The sequence below is a fragment of the Zalophus californianus genome, chromosome 4, assembly GCF_009762305.2.
Source record: "Zalophus californianus isolate mZalCal1 chromosome 4, mZalCal1.pri.v2, whole genome shotgun sequence".
Taxonomy (NCBI): Eukaryota; Metazoa; Chordata; class Mammalia; order Carnivora; family Otariidae; genus Zalophus; species Zalophus californianus.
In genome coordinates, this window is record NC_045598.1 from 157,530,776 (window position 1) to 157,551,206 (window position 20,431).

The following is a 20,431-nucleotide window of genomic DNA, read 5'->3' on the forward strand; positions in this document are numbered from 1 at the left end:
ATTTCCATTGGCTGTAGCTTTTGTGCCTGTGTATTTTTATTATTATGGGTAAGAAAACATTTGACCTACATTGTTATTCATTTGGTTATTCAGTCACATTATTTGCTTATTTAAACAGGTGGTTTCCCTTTAGTGGGATCACTGAACTGGTAAATAACGTTCTTCAGCCCCAGCAAAAACAACAAAATGAAAAGGAGCCCCAGACGTAAGTAAGCTGATCTGTACAGACTAAATATTATCTCTGATAGCATAACATACTGAAGAGTATGTATTAAAATGCTGCCCTTGGAATATTATTCCTCAGAAACAAAAATTGTTAGGTTATGAGTTTGATACTTTCATCTTTAATTATCATGGAAATCTAAAAAGAAGACAGGATAATTTATAAGGTAGTAAAAACGAAGAGAGGTAATTCTCCCCTTTCTCCAGTTATGCAATATATTCTAAAGTGTGTTTCTTTCAAAAATAATTCAGAGGACATTAAGAAATATTAACCCCCCAATTCAGTCTTTGGTCAAATAGTTTTGGAAAGGTTCTTTTAAAAAAAGGTCAAGAAATTTTCTTTATTGTAATACTTCTGAGTGTCTAAAAATGCTCCAAAGGGGTTAGAACATTGAGTGTTTACTAAACATATTTGACCACTGAGTTCTGTTTTCACTGAACATTTCATTAAGTTATCAGCCTAATTTGGGAAATGCAGCAATTTATTCGCACATTGACTTGAAACATTAAAAAAAAGTCAATTCCATTTATTTTAGTTGTTCGTAGAATAGAAAACATTCTTTAAAAAATTGTTCACACATCTCTTTTTAACTCTGTGCAAGAAATATTATTTATATTTTGAAGTGGAAGTAGCTTTGAGAATGTGAGAAAGATTGTATATATTTAAATTCTAATCTCTCCATGATAACTGTCATCTTACTCCAACGCACTCTTACCACTCAGCCTCTATGCTTTTTTAAAGTGGGAGCTCTGGCTTTGGAAAAGATGGTTTGGTTGTAGGGATGCTCAGATTGAGAAGTGACATGAACTCTAGGAGAGGATGAGAATGACTACTATGGGAGCCCTAAGTTGGAATATTCAGAGAAACATTTTTTTTGCCTTTAATGCAAACTAGAGGATAAACATCTTGTTATGGCTGAGGGTAATCTGCTCATTCATTTTGTATTACCTTGTATGCATTTTATTTTAAAATTTTGTCAGTGTTTTAGTTTCAACCGACCTAAAATTATGTTGTGGTATACTACTTCTAATAGTTTAGAGTAGTCCCCTTCACCCCCATCTGCATGTATGTTTCAAGACCCCCACTGGATGCCTGAAACAGCAGCCGGCACATAATCGCCATATTTACTGTTTTTTTTCCTATACATACATAACTATGATAAAGTTTAATTTATACATTAGGTACAGTAAGAGATAAACAACAATAACTAATAATAAAATAGAACAATTATAATATGCTCTAATAAAAGTTATGTAAAGGTGGATTCTCTCTCTCAAGATATCTTGTATAATATTCACTCTTCTTCTTGTGATGATGTGAGATGATTGAGTGCTTACATGATGAGATAAAGTGAGGGGGATGAGATAGGTCCTGTGACATAGTGTTACACTACTATTGATCTTCTGAGGATGTGGCAGGAGGATCCTCTTCTTCCCAGTGGATCACGGGTCACTGGAAGCACAGAAAGTGAAACTGAGGATGAGGCTTGGGGGGTGGGGGGTCTACTGTATATGTAGCTCTAAAATGGGAACTGTTGGTGTATTTAATCTAGGTGAAGTCAAGACCTGTTTTGTCCTATCTACTGTTTTATCTTTGGCATCTAGCAGAATGCCTGATCTGTAGGAGGAACTCAGCAAACCTTTCTTCACAACTGATTTTACATGTTTTATCCTTTTATGGTATAAGAATACTGTGCTACAAGGAATAGAAATGAATTTAGTAAGCTCTTTTCTAATAAAAATTTGTGTTAAAATGGCATACCATGTCATTATGTTGCTGATTTTCTCTTAGGCACTGAAACATCATAAAATAGTAAAATTACTATCAAAATATAATTAGATGCAAATTTGCCTCAGTATAAAATGACTTCAGTTATGTATCTTATTTGTAAGTTTCAGAAAGTAATCAAGATTAAGTTATATTATTTAGTAGATTACAATGTGCATTAAATAAAATAGTAACTTTAAAAAGTGATGTCTAATTATTGAAATAAAGTGACATTTGATTGGCATAAAAAAAGATCAAGGGAAACTTGAAAAGAAATAGCTTTACTTCAATAATAAATATAATTCAGTTTGCTTTAGTTTTTGGATAGGAAGATGATAGGAGAAAAGACCAGTACTTTTGGATGTTTTAAAAAAAACTAATTCTTGTTTAATAGGTACTATTTCCATTAAAGTATCTTGGGCAGCTCATTCTTATTGTTGATCTGTGATTTATGCAGTTTTAAAAATTCAGAATTAGGGGCACCTGGGTGGCTCAGTTGGTTGAGTGTCCAACTCTTGATTTCAGCTCAGGTCTTGATCTCTGGTCATGAATTCAAGCCCCGCACTGGGCTCCACACTGGGCATGGAGCCTACTTTAAAAAAAAATTGAGAATGAATAGATTCTCTCAATAGTTACCTTTTTCATCTTACATTCCTGTTATGCTGAAGATTTTTGGTATATAATTTTCCAGAAGCTTTCCTTTTATCTTTCTGATCCAAAAACCAGGATACTTGTGAATCTTCTCTTTTAATTCATCTTTCCATGTTCTAAGACTTCTTTCTCAGTCATCTAATTTTTTTCTCTCTTTGACTACCATTTGAATGGGATAACTTCCTATCTGCTTACTTTCTGTTCATTCATCTGTAAAATTATTTCTAAGAACTGAATTCCAGGTATTCATTTAATATATAAAAAATAGGACTCAGGTTTCTTCATACTCCATATAGATATTTTCATAGTAGAATAACTAAGTATTCTATCAGATAGTATTAAAAGTCTAATATTTCCTGAACAGTAATTTCATTTTAATGAATTTATATAAATCCCATCTTGTGGTTATTCAAAGCTATAATATTGTAGGTTTCTTGAATCTGCATTTTTGGAGTTTGTTTATTTCATAGTTCTTTAATATAACAGGAAGATTTACTAATTTTGATATTGATAATTCATGTGAAACTATAGGTATAAGTCCAACTTTGATTTTCTGAAAGTTTTAAGGCATAGAAAATCAATTGAGCCATTTGTGTCAGTTTTCAGCTCATTCAACCTTTGCAGAAATTCTCCTTCCTTCCTTCCTTCCTCCCTTCCTCCCTCCCTCCCTCCCTTTCTTTCTTCCTTCCTTCCTTTCTTCCTTCCTTCCTTCCTCCCTTCCTCCCTCCCTCCCTTCCTCCCTCCCTCCCTTCCTCCCTTCCTCCCTCCCTTTCTTTCTTTTTCTTTCTTTCTTTCTTTCTTTCTTTCTTTCTTTCTTTCTTTCTTTCTTTCTTTCTTTCTTTCTTTCTTTCTTTCTTTCTTTCCTTTCTTTCTTTCTTCTTTCTTTCTTTCTTTCTTTCTTTTCTTTCTTTCTTTCTTTTTTCTTTCTTTCTTTTTGCCTCAGCATAAAAATGAGGGAAAGTTTCTCTAAAGGCACAGGTTATATATAGTGTAAAACAAGTCCCTGGGTAATTAAGAATGGACATGCTAGGAAAAAAACTGTTAAATTCTTTGTAATACAACTGTTAATTTAACTTGCATTCCCAACATCTAGCATAATATCAAAGGTAAGTTAGAAAGTTTTAAAATACAGATTAATTAAACCAGTCAATTGGATTAGTTTATTTTGAATTTTCATGTAATAACAATTTTATTCATGTTGGGACATAAAAATTACACTTTTGAAAAACTGGGAAAATCTAAAATATTAATCATTAGAATCAAATGACCACTTAATATAGTAATCCTCTTTGATTATGAGGTCTTTTAATAGGAAAAAATGCTAAGAGAAAGAATTTTTTAGGCATAGGGAACATCATTTGTGAAAGTTTTTAAGTAGAGAAGGGTTTGAGAGACAAGGAAGACCAGTGTGACTATAATATAGTGGACAAGATGGAGTATGGCAGGATATGAGATTCCAGAGGTAGGACTCAGATAGGGCAGTGTGTTTATAGAGAATGATAAGTCTGAGTCTCAGTATAAAAGGATCTGAGTCTCAGTAAAAAAGGAAGATGATTGGAAACTTTTAAACATGGGATTGACATGATTAAATTTATGTGTAAAGATCAATCTGGCTGCTCAATGAGTAGGGTGAGTGAGAATAGAAGTGGAAGAGCAATGAGGAGGCTTTTATGAAAGACTTGCTAGAGGTGATGATGACTTGGACCAGGTTGATTTTAGAGTGAAGATGGAGAGGAGTGGATTGGGGATATATTTGGAGGTTGAAATGGCAGGATTTTTTTTAGTGTAGTAGATAAGGAGGAAGTTAGTAAGGAAGAGAAAAGAGCCAAAGGTGACTGCCAGATTTCTGATTGGAAGAACTAATTAGGTGGTGAGGCCATTAACTCTTACCAAGACGGGGAAAGGATGACTAGCTTAGGACTAGCAACTAAAATATAAGTTTTAAACTTTTTATGTTTCAGATGTTATAAAGTAGCCAGCTTTGAAGGAGAGATATGGATTGGCTAGAGTTATAACTTTTGGTGTTAAAGCTAGATGAATAGATAAGGTAACTTAGAGAATGTATGAAGAAGAGCAGATAAGAAGGTGCATGATTGAGCCCTGAAGAATTCCAGCGCTGTGCAGGGTACTAGGAATCCAGGGGTAGAAGGACTATGGTTCCTGCTCTGACAAATATTTCACATTCAAGTGGGAAAAAGACATGCTGATGAACAATGAAAAACAATATCGTGGAGATTTTCTGGTTTCCTCTTTGACATGTAAAGATTTGGAAGTTGTTACTCTCATCCTCGCAACAAGAAAAGGCTTGTTCAGAACAAACTGAAAATCAACAACTCTTCTAAGATGTGTCACATAATTGAAATCACAGGGCAAATCAATGCCCTGACAACTGGAGGGAGAGGTGAAGAAAGAGAACCACAGCTTACTGGGAACAGACACTCTTGGAGCTAGGCTCTGGTAGGAAAACTTAAACTATAATTGATGGAACTCAGACTGAAGGCTGAGTGTGGACTGACTTAAGAGTTAAAAATTCCTGCGAGCCCAGCCTTACGGGAACAACCTTCCCAACCTCCCCAGCTTTGTGAGTTTTACCTTTAGGAACCTCACCAGGTTCTCAAGGTGAAGGTCAGTGAAAAATTCTCTTGCACTTTCAGCAGGGGGAGGGTAAAAGTAACCATTTTGAAATATTTCCAGAGCTTTTTGTTCTCGAGGGAAACGACCTAGCCAACATGAGAGAAGGGAAATACCCAACTGCAGTCCCCCCCTAGCCTTCCCATTTCACTGACAGGGGAAAAGAGGCTCTGAAGCACTTGTGAAGGTCACAGCCCAGGGGCACAGGCCCACTAAAAAACACTGAGACTTAGCTGTAGGATTATAGAATGCTTCTCTTCAAAATGGCAATTCAACGATCCAGGCTGTTTCCATCTTATCGGTAAGCCAGCTGTAACACATAGCTACCAGGGTTGCTGCATCAGGGAAGAGAGTGAATGGAGAATGGAGAACTTATTAACTACCTAAGACTGGTCACTTTTGCTCACAGCTCATTCTCCAAACCTGTCACAAGGCTCTTAACTGACTGCAAGGAAGTCTAAAAAGCCCCTCCATGTGATCATGAAGAGAGGTGACTCTATATAATGAGCAATAGTACATCTACTGCAGTTAGTTTATGTTTGATTTTCATTTATTGTAATGAGATGGAAATTTCAGGATGCCCAAAGATAAAGATTTGCTACTAAAGCAAAGATAACCCACTCCTGGTACTGTTGATTCTGTTGAAACTGCTGTGATGACTTGCGATCAAGGTCGAATTTTTGTAAGACTGAAGATTAGGGTTAATAACATGGGGAAAATGCCAATACAGAAATGCTCCAGAAGGAAGAAATTTACTGTGTGTACTGTTTCCAGGAACATCTATTCAATTTTGTCAGTGGGATTATAGGGAAATTTTTGCATTTTCTTAGGTGGTAGTGAAAGACTAAAGGAGATTAAAAATGTGATAAGAATGAAAATACATGAAAGCATATGAGAAACCTTTAGTTGATCATTAGAGTACCAAAGCATAATAATAACTAAGATATACAGTAACCAAAATTATTTTAAAAAGGGGAAGTAGAGATATGAGAAAATCATTCTTCTTTTCTTGGATGGGAGCTATCGATTTTGATTAGTCATCTGCCTGATCCAAGAGTCATTGGTTAGCTGTTTCAATCCAAAATTCAAATCTGAATGACCCAAAGATCTTTTGCTTCTGGAGGAATCTTAAGATCCCCATGTTTAAGATCCCCTGATGGAGCAGATTTCCAACAGCCCAGGCAAAATTATTTATGTCTTTTTAGGTGCAAAACATGAATCCAAGGATCCACATTTTGAGGCTTTTACTGAAGTGCTAATTGTTAACATGACTTGTTACAGTCTTTTCCTTAAGATTCCAGGGCACTTTTTCTCTCCTGTCTCTTCCAGAAGACTGAATTTCTAAGTTTCAGATCATAGAGAGTAACTTGGAAGAATGTTTTGGAGACTGCTTATACCTGTTGATGATAAGAATAAGTGTATCACTTGATTCTTTTGCTGTACTTAACCATGTTAACTTGCAGTAGAGCTGAGTCTAGGGTCAGAGGTGAAATTTCTAAATGCATAAGCAGCCTATTATTAAGTCATAAGGAAGAGCTGATGGACCTCAAAAAGTGTTGATTTTTCTTCTTTTGAAGGCAGATGACAATGGAAATTGAAAGTTCCTTGAGAATATTGTTAATTTGATTTTACTTTAAAAATTCCAATGCGGGGGGGGCGCCTGGTGGCTCAGTGGGTTAAGCATCTGCCTTTGGCTTAGGTCATGATCTGGGGTCCTGGGATTGAGTCCCGCTTTGTACTCCCGGCTCAGTGGGGAGTCTGCTTCTCCCTTACCTTCTGCCCCTCTCCCCTGGTTGTGCTCTCTCTCTCTGTCTCTCAAATAAATAAAATCTTTAAAAAAATTTAAAAAAATCCATTTGGGGTCAACTGGGTGGCTCAGTCGGTTAAGTATCCAACTCTTGATTTTGGCTTACGTCATGATCTTGGGGCTGTGAGGTCGAGCTTGCTTCTCGCTCTGCACTGGGCATAGAATCTGCTTGGGATCCCCTCTCTCCCTTTCCCTTTGTCCCTCCCCCTGCTGCTCCCACAAGCATGCATGCTCTCGCTCAAAAAAAAAAAATCCACTTGGTCTTTCTGCTTTTTCTGAAGATTGAGAATGGTATGGATAAAGATGTTTTCATGTAAGCTATATGCTTCTTATTGGTGCTTGACTGGTTAAAGCGCTTGACATGCAGTTGTGAGATAGTGAGGCAGTTCCTGCACATGGTGAGTTTCCAGGTTTGACATAGATATTCTTCAGTCTAGTCCAAAATTGACCACATCAGTCATGTACCTTTAAACTACCTTAAATTCCTTGTGACTCAAGAAAGAGATAAATAAGAATTATGAATGATAGATTGCTTATTCAGAAAATGCATTTAGAAAAATTGATAAAAGTAGCAAAGTGCTTATTGCCAAGTAAAGTTTTTATTAAGACATAACATATGTAGTGAAAAATGCACAAATTAAAAATACACAACTCGTTGAATTGCCAGAACATATCTGGAAACCATAACTCAGAGCAAGAAGCAGAACATTACCAGCCCTCCATACCATCCTCATACTCCCATCCAGGGAAGATTACTTCCCACCCCAAAGGGTAACCTTATCCTTTTATCTGGCACCACAGATTATTTATATATATAATATATTTAGATTTATCCAAACAGAATCATGTAGTATGTATTCTATTGGATCTGTGTTATTTTGTTCAACATATTTGTGAGATTCACCTAAATGATTGCATGTTGTTGTACTTCATTCATTCTCTGGCTTTATGGTGCTCTAGTATCTGAATATACTACAATCTCTTTATCTGTTTTACTACTGATACACACTTGGGGTTTTTCCAGGTTTTGGTTATTATGAATAGTGCTGCTATATATATTCTGATGCCATTTTTTTTTCTGTTACTCTGGAGGAGAATTTTGTAGTTATTTGTGAAAATGAAGTACTTAAGCTATTTTAAAATATTTTCAAATAATAAAGCTAATCATTATGTCAGGGTTCTTACTCTGTAATTTCCCATTTATTTATTTGGTACTCTTCCTTGAGTATGTCCTACTGTTTGATGTTTTGGTGGCTCTGCATCTGGCCAAAAAAGGGAGAAAAGGCATTCCAGGCAGAGGAACACAACATAGGATGATATGATCTGATTTGCACTTTATAACAAACATTAGAGTTACAATAGTCACTTGGGGAGCTTTGTAGAAGTTCAGATGAGAGATCTGCCAAGGGTCTGGGATGGCCAGCTATGTGGCATATGTTTATTATTTGCTCATAAAAGGGCATAAATTCTTTCTCTTAGCTGATTAGTAATGCAATAGCTTTCATACTTTTTTTAAGCTTCCATCCATTAAAGAAATCTATTTTGTGCTATAACCCCGTATATACATACTGCATACAAATATTAATATATAATAGAAACAAGATTTGCATGAAATGCTTACTTGCACTCTTTCCAATGCTCTGATCTATTTTTATTAAAAAATCGTGAGTCTTGGCCGGCTAAATTGATTTGTGCCTAGTGTTGGGTTGTACTCTGTAGTTTGAAAAGCACTCTAAAAAAGTGTGTGACTACACTTAATGATATCGTTCCAAAACTGCATGCCATGAACTTGTAGAAAGCACTACTTCAAATTCATTCTCTGATGAAAATCAGTGTTAAAATGATATTTATTTTAATGCTTCAGTTTTATTAATAATCAAGTCTTACATTAAGGTTAGAGTGTCACAGATTTGGACTGTTAAAGAAAAGCTTTATAAATATCATTTCAATTTAAGCCTTAGCATAATAATCATAGTTAAGAAGAGTGAGAATACAGAAATGTACTTTCATATTTGATTAATCTGATACATAATTTTAGTTCCTTCAAAGATAAAAAGGATAGACACTTAGACAATACTAAAAGATTGTACTATAGGTAATGTAGAACATGGGGAACAGATGCTTCTTCTATAAGGAAAGGAGCCAAACAGGTTCAAATACAGACATGAAGAACACAGAAAGGAGAAGAAAGAATGGGGAAACTTTGAGCCAGGTTGTCTTCATATGTTATCTCAGTCATAGTGACTCTGAAGTCTATGTTAAAATCCCACCTGACAGATGAAGACTAAGCTAAGTAACTTTCCAGCAGTCTCATACAGCTAATAGGAAGTGAAATCAGGACTTAGGCCATGTTTAAAGAAAAATCTTTATTTTTTTCCTGCCATAGATTTCCTTAAAATACTGATTTTTTTCTTGCTTATCTAAAATACCTCAACTCAATTTTAAATAAGGCAAAAATAATAACCTAGCATCTGTCACGGACACAGTGCTGGGCAAAAGATGCATGGTCCTAGACAGATAATATACATAGGAATAATTACAGTATAATATATTGTTTAGAAGTGTACCCAAAGAGTGTTTGACTCTCCCAGGTGGTGGGGAAGACAGGGTTGCTAAAATCTGAACTAGGTCTTGAATGCTGAAAAAGAGAGTACTAAGTAAAAAAAAAAAAAGACTAAATTATATTCTAGTGGATGGAACAGCATCTGCAACAGTGTGAAAGAGCATGATGTGCTTGGAGAACTGTAGGAGAACATTACTGTTCTAGTGTAAATGTTAGAGTTAGTATTCAGTTATCTTGTTTGCCAGCAAGGTAAATAGCATTGTGCTACTAGATCATGCAGTAGTTCAATGTTTACAGTTATCTACATCAATCTGAGATTAAGTATGATAAACAGCACAGATTGCAAAAAATGTAAATAATGTGATCAGAGTTTTCTTTTTTCCTTTTATCATTATTTTTTAGATGATGAGAAAATAGTATTTTACCCAGGAGCAGTGCATAAAAGTGTTTTACTTCCTAATTTCTTTTTCAAAGAAGTAGTTTATTTTGGTTAAGCAGAAAGAACTTGAAGGTTGGATATCTATAATGGTCTTAAAATGTTTTTTCTATATATCTTCCCTCCCCCCAGAATTGAATTTGTCAAATACTTTTCTTTAAGAAACAAATTTCAGAGAAGTAATGAAATATACTTTCCTCTCGGCATCAGAGAGGGGTATCTACATATTGAAGATGAATCATTTCCTAATGTCAATAATAGGCTATGAGTGTACTTTTACTTATTTTAAATCTCAGTTTCTAACATCAAGATAATTTCATCTTGTGAATGAAATAATCATTTCAATCCAAAGATTCTATATCTGGTGATTATATAAGTTTTTGTTGTTTGATAGACCTTCTGAATTTCTTTGCCTTTTGGATATTGGTTATGGTGGCATGATGAAACACAGAAGCAAAGTCATATTAAAGATATATATTAAAGATAAAGAATTAATATTATCTAAAGAACTTCATGTAAATTTTAATATAAAGAGTGTTTCAGTGTGGGTTCTTTTTTGTGTGTGTGTGCAATAGTTATGTTGTTTTGGAAAAGTATTTTTAGCCTACAGGGAGTGAGCCAAATATCTGATTTATTTGAGATAGTTTTATAATATTTCTCAGCTTTCCCTTACTGATCTCTGTAACATGTGATGTGGCAAATTATGTTGGATATCAAATAGTATGGGAAATTATTCTTAGCAAGGAAGTCAGGATATTCTCCCCCAAGCTGCCTCTTCAGCTTCTATTCTATTTCTCTTCCCCTTCTTTTTTCATACATACTTTATGCCAAGACAATACTTTCAGCTTCCTGAATTCTCCATCTGTTTTCATGCTTTGCATACGTCAGGTTGAATCATTCTTCATTTTCTGCCGATCACAATTTTGCATATCCTTCAAGTCCAGGATGTGCAGGATATTTAAAAACTAAAACTTCTGTGAAGTCATAGAAGTCTTCTATGAAGTCATGCCAACACCATTCACAATTAATGGCTCTTTTCTTTGTGCTCCAGTACCATTTTTCTTACATATTTATTTAGTGTATGTATCATTTTGCCTTGTATTACATAGTTTATATTCATCTCATGTCTATACTTGTTCATATATGTTTATCTTACTGATGACAGGATTGGTTTATATTCAACTTTATATTATATTTTTGCTCCACCACTTGTGAAAAAGTACACACATAGTACACATTTGTTTATTCACTATTAATTCAAACATTTGGTAAATATTTATTGAGAACTTGGTGATGGGGCATGCATCATGCCCATCAGTGAGATAAAATGGACAGCAGAAACAGACAAAACAGCCTCATGGATTATATTTTCTATTAGGGAGATAGGCATTAATCAGATAATCATATATACAAATACAAGGAGGAATGTGGAAATGCAATATACTATAGCACTTGGTATATTTAATGGAGGGATTTGACATAGTCAGAGATGCTAAGAAATACCTTCCCAATGAAGTAATGTTGAAGTGCTGTGAGAATAATGAGGACTTATAGAAGTGAAGAGAACAAAGTATCATGGTTACATTGGCTTCATGAAATTGTTGGGGGACTTGCTTTTACTTTTCTTCTGAAACAACATATAAAACATGACAGTATCTCATAGAGATCTTTAATGTGTTTTTTATATGAATGCCTTGACAAGTTGGTGAATCCTGTAGATTCCATCTCAAAATAATCTTTTTAAATGCATAAGATATAATGCAAGCAAAATATAATTAGGGAGCCAATTAAATTAAAAAATGGGTCTATCTATGGACTCCTTGGAGGTGGATTATGAGTTAAAGTGAAAAAACTTGAGTTAAATAATTCACCTGTAAAGCCATATAGGTGGCTACTGTTTTTTGAAGATTAGCAATAAATGGACTCATCATGTCAGTAGGAGGGAAGACTCAACATTGTGAAGATGTCAAGTCTCCTAAAACTAATCTATAAAGGCAATGCAATTTTAGTAGAAATTCTACCAAGATTTTCAAGAGAATGGAATAAAAGGATTAAAACACTTAAATGAAAGAAAAACATTTATAAGTAGGAAAACAATTTTCAAAAAGAAGAGCAAAGAGGAGGATTCATTTTGCCAGATATCAAAATGAGTTACAAAGCCCAAGTAATATATATTTAGGAATATGTGGCATTCCTTAAACTTTTTTTTTCCTGAGATTATCCTTCTAGTAAAAGGAAATTGCTTTATTTTGAGTTGTTACAACACCTATTTTATTACGAAAAGCCCAGGGTTTCTTTAGTTTGAATTACAAAGTACTGCTTGGTGAAGACACATTACCCTGAAAGGACCTCAAACAAACATACCTGTACCTATAGAGATTATCTGGCCCGAACCTGTGAAAGGGGAGATCAAGAAATTCAGCATCAGTCTGGAAATTCCTGGGGATATGACCTCGCGATGGCTAGTGTTGGAAGTTGTAGCAAACAAACCTTTTAAAGATTACTTTAGGGGCGCCTGGGTGGCTCAGTCTGCTAGATGTCCAACTCTTGGTTTTGGCTCAGGTCCTGATCTCAGGGTCATGAGATCAAGCCCCACGTCGGACTCTGCAGTGTGGAGTCTCTTAAGACTCTCTCTCTTTCTCCCACTGCCCTACCCCACATGCTTTCTCTCTTTCTCTCAATTAAATAAAACTTTTAAAAAAAGATTACTTTAAAAAAGGGGTAATGTAAATGGTTAGCTTGTGAAGATCATGAAAACATACCTATGAGGTGAGTGAGAAAACAATAGCAACAAAAACAAAATTACTAGAAATAGCAGGATTTCCAGGGACTAGGGGATTGAAAAAGTTCAACTTTTCAAATAACTCAGAAAGGGAAGAAAATTTGCTTTGGAAAACACTGAGTTCATTGAGTTGCTTTAGTGATGATGGAGACATTGATGCAAAAAATACACATGAAAATTTGGATAAAATAGGGACACCTGGCTGGCTCAGTCATTATAGCAAGTGACTCTTGATCTCGGGGTTGTAAGTTCAAGCCCCACATTGATTGTAGAGATCCCTTAAAAATAAAATCTTTAAAAATTTTTGGATAAAATAGCTTTATGAAATAAGGTGGAAAAAAGCAGTATTTCTAAACATGATATCTTATTGTGTATGTCTTTTAAATATTTATTTGTAATAAAAGTTTTAAAGTATATCTTTGACTCTTTTGAATATATCCAGGATCTGCAAAATGCGGCCTGTGGGTCAAATCCTGCCTGCTCAACTGCCTGTTTCTGTAAATAAAGTTTTATTGGAACACAGTCAAACTTACTTATTTTCGTATTATCTATGACTACTTCCACATCCTAAAGGCTGAGTTGAGTAGTTGTGACAGAGTTGAATAGTTGAGGTCTTATGGCCCACGAGACCTAAAATATCTGTCTGGCTCTTTAAAGAAAAGGTTTGCTGACCTCTGATTTATCTAATTGGAAAATGATATATTCAAATTTACATATTTAAGATCTTTTAGACTTTTCGTTGTATTTGGAGTTTGGTTCTGACGGTGTTGTTCTGGAGTAGGAACAAATACAAAAACCAATGAAATAAAATACAGAGTCTGTAAATAGACCTATGCACATGTGGGAACTTAGTATCTGGTAGATTGCCATCACGAATAAGTGGAAGAAAGATGGGCTATTTAATGGTGCTGGGAAAATGCAGTCTCTATATGGAGAAGATTGAAATTAAAATCTTGCATCACATCACATATAAAAATAAACTTCAGATCGATTAAAAGCCTAAATGTGAGAGACAAAATTATAAAGCTATTAGAAGAAACTGTAGAATTTTCTTGTGACTGACTTAGGGATTAGTAAGAATTTTTTTATATCCAGCCACTGAAACCACAAACCATGAAGGGAGAAATTGATGTATTTGACTACATCAAAATTAAAGATTTCTGTTTAACAAAGGACACCAAGTACAAAATTAATAATCAATTGTCAGACCAGGATATTTGTTTTTTTTTAACTTATAAATGATTAACATATAGGCTATCTAGGATACTACTGCAAATCAGCAAGGAGAATACAGGAAATCCAACAGAGTATTGGTAAAGAGTGGAGTGAACAGACAGTTCTTTGGAGGGGCAGTCCAGTGAACTTCATTAGAAGGCAGACAAACATGAACTGGAAAAAAGAACCCACAAAAACACATCAATTCCCATCTATGAAAGCTGTAAAAATTTTATAAGTTAAGTAATATCACACATTGGCACAGACAAGAAAAAACTGGAACCTTCATACCCTTCTTGCAGGGATGCTAACTGGGTTAAGCCACTTGGGAATGTAGTTTAGAAATATTTAGTGAACTTGAGGATGTGTACTACATTCCTGCATATATACCCCAGAGAAAACCATACGGGCTTACCTCAGAGATATTGTGGATTCAGTTCCAGACCACTGCAATGAGGTGAATGTGGAAATATAGTGAGTCAAATGAAGTTTTTGGTTTCCAAGTGCATATAAAAGTTAGGTGTGCATTATATTGTAGTCTATAGTGTGCAGTAGCATTCTGTCTAAAAAAATGTATATATCTTAATTAAACATACTTTATTGCTAGGGGTGCCTGGGTCACTCAGTCGGTTGTCTTTCTTCAGCTCAGCTCCTGATCTCAGGGTCCTGGGATGGAGCCCCACATTGGGCTCCCTGCGGAGTGGGGAGTCTGCTTCTCCCTCTGCCTCCCCCCTCTGCTCATGCTCTCTCTTTTACTCTGTCTCGCAAATAAATAAATAAAATCTTAAAAAAATAATACTTTATTGCTAAAGAATGCTGTATTGTTACTGATTACTGATCACCATAATATAATAATAATGAAAAAGTTTGAAATATTGTGAGAACTGCCAAAATGACACCAAAACATGAAGTGAGCAAATGCTGTTGGAGAAATGGCTGATAGACTTGCCCAATGCAGGGTTGCCACAAACCTTCAACTTGTTAAATAGGCAGTATCTGCAAAGTACAATAAAGTGAAGCACAATAAAATGAGGCATGCCAGTATATGGGTTTATAAATATATCATTACAGAAATATGTATAATAATGAATTATAAAGGGCCAACTTAAAAAAATAATGAATAAAATGTGATTTATGTAAACAGAACGTTATACATCCATTAAAATGCATGAACTAGATGCAAAAATTGTAGTGGTTGAAAGCATGGATTCTGGAGCAACACTGAATTTGGATCTGGCTTTAACGACTTACCATCTGTGTGACCATGAGCAAAATAGTTTTTCTGAAGAATAGGAATAAAAATAGAAATAATAATAATAGTACCTATCTACCTGATACACCATAAACACCATAGGCATTAGGTATAGTTTATCTATTTATATTTAAATATAAAAAAAGTAAAGTTGAATGACAAATACAAGAAGCAGAAATAAGTAAATGGCACAATGCCATTTATGTAAATTGACAAGACTGGTTGCCCGATGGAAGAGAAATCACATTGGGGAAGGGAAAATAATTAATTAAAAGGAGCCAAGTATGTATATGTGCTTACCAAGCTTATGATCAATTCTGTTCTGGATACCCAAGGTTTAAAAAAAGTGGAAGAAAGAAAGAAAGAAAAAAAAAGTGTGCATTGTAATCCATTTCAGGTGGCGGCAAGAGCATGTATAAAGTGCAAAGGCCAGTAATGAGATGCAAAATGATGAATCTAAAGGATGAAAGAAAGCCAGAACGGCATTAACAGAATGAGGGTAAAAAAACAGTGCAAAACATGCTCTTGAAGAGGGAATGTATGCCAGAACATTCAGGGCTTTGTAGGTCTTCATAAGAAGTGTTTTCTTTTCATTTAAGAGCAATCAGAAGCCAGTAGAGTATTTTAAACAGTATCTTTTAGGAAAGCTAAGTTTTCCTGTAGTGTACAGAACAGATGGAGGGAGAGAAATATGGAAGTGAGTAGCCTCGCTAGGAGACCACGTGGGCATGGGTGGTAACAAGGCCTATAGTATTCATTGGGGATATAGAGACAGGTGGAAGGATTCAAGACACATATAGGAAGTAAAACTGAAAGGACTTAGTGATAAATTATGCATGTGAGGTCGAGAGAGAGTTCCAGAACAATTCTAGATTTCAGGCCATGTAATTGAATGGTAGCACCATTTACTGAAATAGGGAACACTTGGAAGGGAATCTGGTTTGTATAGGAAAATGATGATTTCAATTTTACACATACTGAATTTCAGGTGGCATTGAGATTTCCAAATAGAGATGTCGAGTAGGCAATTGAATTTTAAAGCTCAAAGGAGAAGTCTGAGCTGGACTTTTACATTTATAAGCAATTTATAAGTAGGTGGAAATTGAAGCCTTGGATATGGGATAAGACTGCCTAAGAAGACATTATAGAACGAAAAGAGAAGAGGGTCTGAGTCTTGACCTTTAAAGGAGAAAGAAAATGAAACGCTGCAGATACAGGAAAATGACAGAATCGTGAAAGCCAAGGGGGGCAGTGAACATAGTTGAACATAATTTCAAATATTGTTAGAACTCAGTAAAATAAAGAGTAAAAATTTTGCTCACTAATTTTAGGTACAGGGAGACCACTGATGAACTTCGTGAGAATTAGTAAGTAGACTGGAAACTAGATTAGATTGGCTGAAGAATGGGGTGAGGAAGCAGAGACAGAATTTTGCTTATTTATAAATGGGAAGGGGAGATACGTTCTTCTCGGCAAGGAATCTGAATCTCCTGTTTAGCTCCTGAATCTGCCATTCTTTATTTCTTTTTTTTTTTTTTTTAAGATTTTATTTATTCATTTGAGAGAGAGAGAGAGAGAGAGCAGGAGGGAGAGGGAGAGAGACTCTGAAGCAGACTCTGCACTGAGCGCAGAGCCCCATGTGGTGTTCAGTCCAGGACCTCTTGATCAGGACCTGAACCAAAACCAAGTCAGACGCTTAACCGACTGAGTGACAGGCTCCCCTGTAAACTACCGCTTCTATGTATAGTAGTTTCTCACTTTATAGGCCTGGCAGGATGCATACACAGAATCTCTTTAAATCTTCTCTTGTTACCTCAAACTATTGTCGTTATGTCCTCCCTGGATTGCATCTTCTTTATCTCTTCTCTCCCCACAGCTGGGACCATTGGATCCCATCCTGCAGCCTTACTGCTCCAGTCTCTGGGATTTCTACAGTTCTCTGTAAGAGGGTTTCAAATAGTTCTTTATATAGTTCTTTGGGATACATGATTCCTAACATTGCAACTAACATGATGGGCCTTTCTCATGTGTGAAATGGGGCTTCCGCTTCCCTTGAGACACTATTTTAGCACAGTTCACTTCAGTAGACTGCTTTTTTTTGTTTCAGTGTGCCTTGGTAATTAGCCTAGTATTCCAGTGCCTCTAGAACTGAATCAAAACCTTGCTGGTCCTAATATTCCTCCTCCTGCCTTCCTTTCTCCCCGCTGGGTTCAGCCATTTCCTGAGAGGAATGTCAGAGATCATAAGTGTATCAACAGGCATACAATAGAAATGTACAATATATCTCACACATGGGAAAATATTTCTTCTAAATGGTGCAGAGCTCATCCAGGGGTCCACTCAAACTCATGCCTACTCTGGTACACATTTTATGGGTGGTGGTGCTTGCTTCGTGTTAGCAGAGTGTCCCTTTTGGTGGGAGATAATCAGGGAAAAAACAGTGTATTATCTGAAGTTACAGAAAAAGTTAATTAAACTGGCATAACTATTTAAGTGTATTGATATTAGGTGTGAAGAAGGAAGTGTGTGTTTGTAATTAAGTAGACACAACGGACTCACTCATAGAGTCTATTTTTAATTTACTTACTGACTTTATGTAGCATTTGAAAGTAGCTTTTTTTAAAGTCAAGGTTTTTGAGGTGTAATTTATTTACAATAAAATTCACCCCTTTGAGGTATGCACTTCAGTGAATTCTGAAGAAACATGCAGTTGTATATCTACTGCCATAAGGAAGACATAGAACATTTCCTTCACCCCCAAAAGTTCCTTGTGCCCCTTTGTAGTTAATTCCCTTGCTCTGCCCCAGTCCCTAGCAACCATTGGTCTGATTTCTGTCCTCCTAACTTTGCCTTTTCTAGAATGTCATATAAATGAACTCATATTGTATAGAAGTGGGCAAACTATGGCCCATAGGTCAAACATGGCCTAATGGCTGTTTTTGTGTAAGTGGTGAGTTAAGAATGGTTTGTACATTTTAAAATCATAGGAAAAAATTTTTTTAATGATAACATTTTGTGACTATAAAAATTACATGAAATTAAAATTTCGTGTTTATAAATAACATTTTATTGGAACAAAGCCATGCTTACTCATTTAACATATTGCCAATGACTGCTTTCTGGTTCACACTTTTTATATCTCTTTTTTTTAAAGATTTTATTTTTTATTTATTTACTTGAGAGAGAAAATGAGAGAGAGAGAGCACATGAGACGGGGGAGGGTCAGAGGGAGAAATAGACTCCTCACTGAGCAGGGAGCCTGATGCGGGACTCGATCCTGGGACTCCAGGATCATGACCTGAGCCAAAGGCAGTCGCTCAACCTTTTTATAACTTGTTGAAGAAATACTTGCCTAGCCTATCTAAGAAGTCTTTGTTTAACTCAAGGTCATGATTTCCTTCAGTGTTTTTTTTCTAGGAGTTTTATAGTTTTAGTCATATTTAGTTTTGTAATCTGTTGATTGCAGTTATATAATACATTGAGTTCATTTTTGTATAAGATGTAAAATATGAATTGAGGTTCTTTTTTTTTTAACACATAGGTTTCCAATACTTTTTTGGCACATGAATTTCTCACTGCTTAAAAGATTATTCTTTCTCCATTAAATTGCCTTGACATCTTTTTTAAAAAAAATTAATGACCGTTTAAGTATTGGACCATTTTGGACTCTATTCTATTCCATTGGTGTATGTGTTTATCTTATATTGACTTGATTACTTCTGTCACTTTTATAATAAGTCTTGAAATCTGGTGGTATGAGTCCTGCACACTTCCTTTTTAAAATATTTTGCTTGTTGTAGGATTTTTGCTTTTCCACATAAATTTTAGAGGTAGCTTGTCAATTTCTTAAAACAAATCATGCTGAGTTTTTGATTAAGATAACATTGAATCGAGAGATTAATTTGGAAAGAATTGATATCTTATCAATAGTGTTTCCTCATTGATGAATACAGCATATTTCTCCTGTTACTTAGATCCCCTTTGATTCTTTTTTTTAGTATTTTATAGTTCTTACCATAAAAAGCCTGTATATATTTTGTTCAATTTATACCTGAGTGTTTTCTTTCTTTTGTTTTCTGATGCCTTTGCAGACTACTTTTTAAAATTTTGATTTCCAATTATGCAATGCTAGTATGTAAAAATACAAGTTTTGGGGGTATACTTAGTTTGTATCTTGTGACCTTGCCAAAGCACATTTAGGAGATTTTTTGTAGTTTCTTTGGGATTTTGTATATAGATAATTATGCCATCTGCACACCATTTTATTTCTCCCCCTTTCCAATCTCTATGCTTTTTATTGTTTTAATGCACTGGCTAGGATTTCCAGTTCAGTGTTGATTAGGGGTAATGAGAGAGGACACCTTCCTTTGTTCCTGACTGTAGAGGGAAAGCATTAAATCTTTCACAATACAGTATGATATTAGCTGTTGGCTTTTTTGTTGAAACCCTTATTGCATTCAGGAAGTTTCTATGTATTCCTAGTTTGCTGAGTCAAGTGCTTTCTCATTATATTTTGACGTAATTATATGTTCTTTTCCCCTTAGTCTGTTAATATGGTGACTTATATTGCTTGAATTTAGAATGTGGAATCAACCTTGCATTCCCAGGATAAGCCTGGTACACCTGTTTGTGATGTATTATTCTTTAACATATTTCTGGATTTGGCTTGGTAATGTTGTGTGAGGAATTTTCATCTTCCCATGAGGAATACTGGTCTATAATTTTCCGTTATATTTTTATATAGTTTTGGTATCACAGTAATGCTGGCCTTAGGAAATTAGTTAGGATGTGTTCCCTTATTTTCTAATTTCTGGAAGAGATTATGTAAAATTGGTGTTATTTCTTCCTTAAATGTTTGGTGGAAGTCATCAATAAAGCCAGTGAGAACGGGAGCTTTATTCTAAAGGTTTTAAACTAGGAATTAAATTTCTTTAACACATATGGGACTTGTCAGGCTTTCTTTTTCTTCTTGAGTGAGGTGTGCTAGTTTCAGTCTTTCAAGGAAATAGTCTATTTTATTATAGTTTATTTCTCATGTGAGTTATAGAATTTATGGGCATAGAATTGTTCACAGTTTTCTCTTGTAATCTTTTGCATTTAATTT

At 35.2% G+C, this 20,431-nt stretch overlaps 1 protein-coding gene across 25 annotated transcripts in view; it reads left to right on the forward strand.

Annotated features, from left to right (window-relative positions):
• Window positions 1–20,431, forward strand: part of RIMS2 (regulating synaptic membrane exocytosis 2) — a 583,419-nt gene that overhangs the window by 81,766 nt on the left and 481,222 nt on the right. For 14 of the 25 annotated variants that reach the window (XM_027597538.2, XM_027597289.2, XM_027597299.2 and 11 more), the window contains exon 3: window positions 119–205. The exons of the other annotated variants lie outside the window; for them this stretch is intronic. In XM_027597538.2, the coding sequence (XP_027453339.1) occupies window positions 119–205 (87 nt within the window). The remainder of the gene's footprint in view (window positions 1–118; window positions 206–20,431) is intronic. 25 annotated transcript variants of the gene reach the window in all.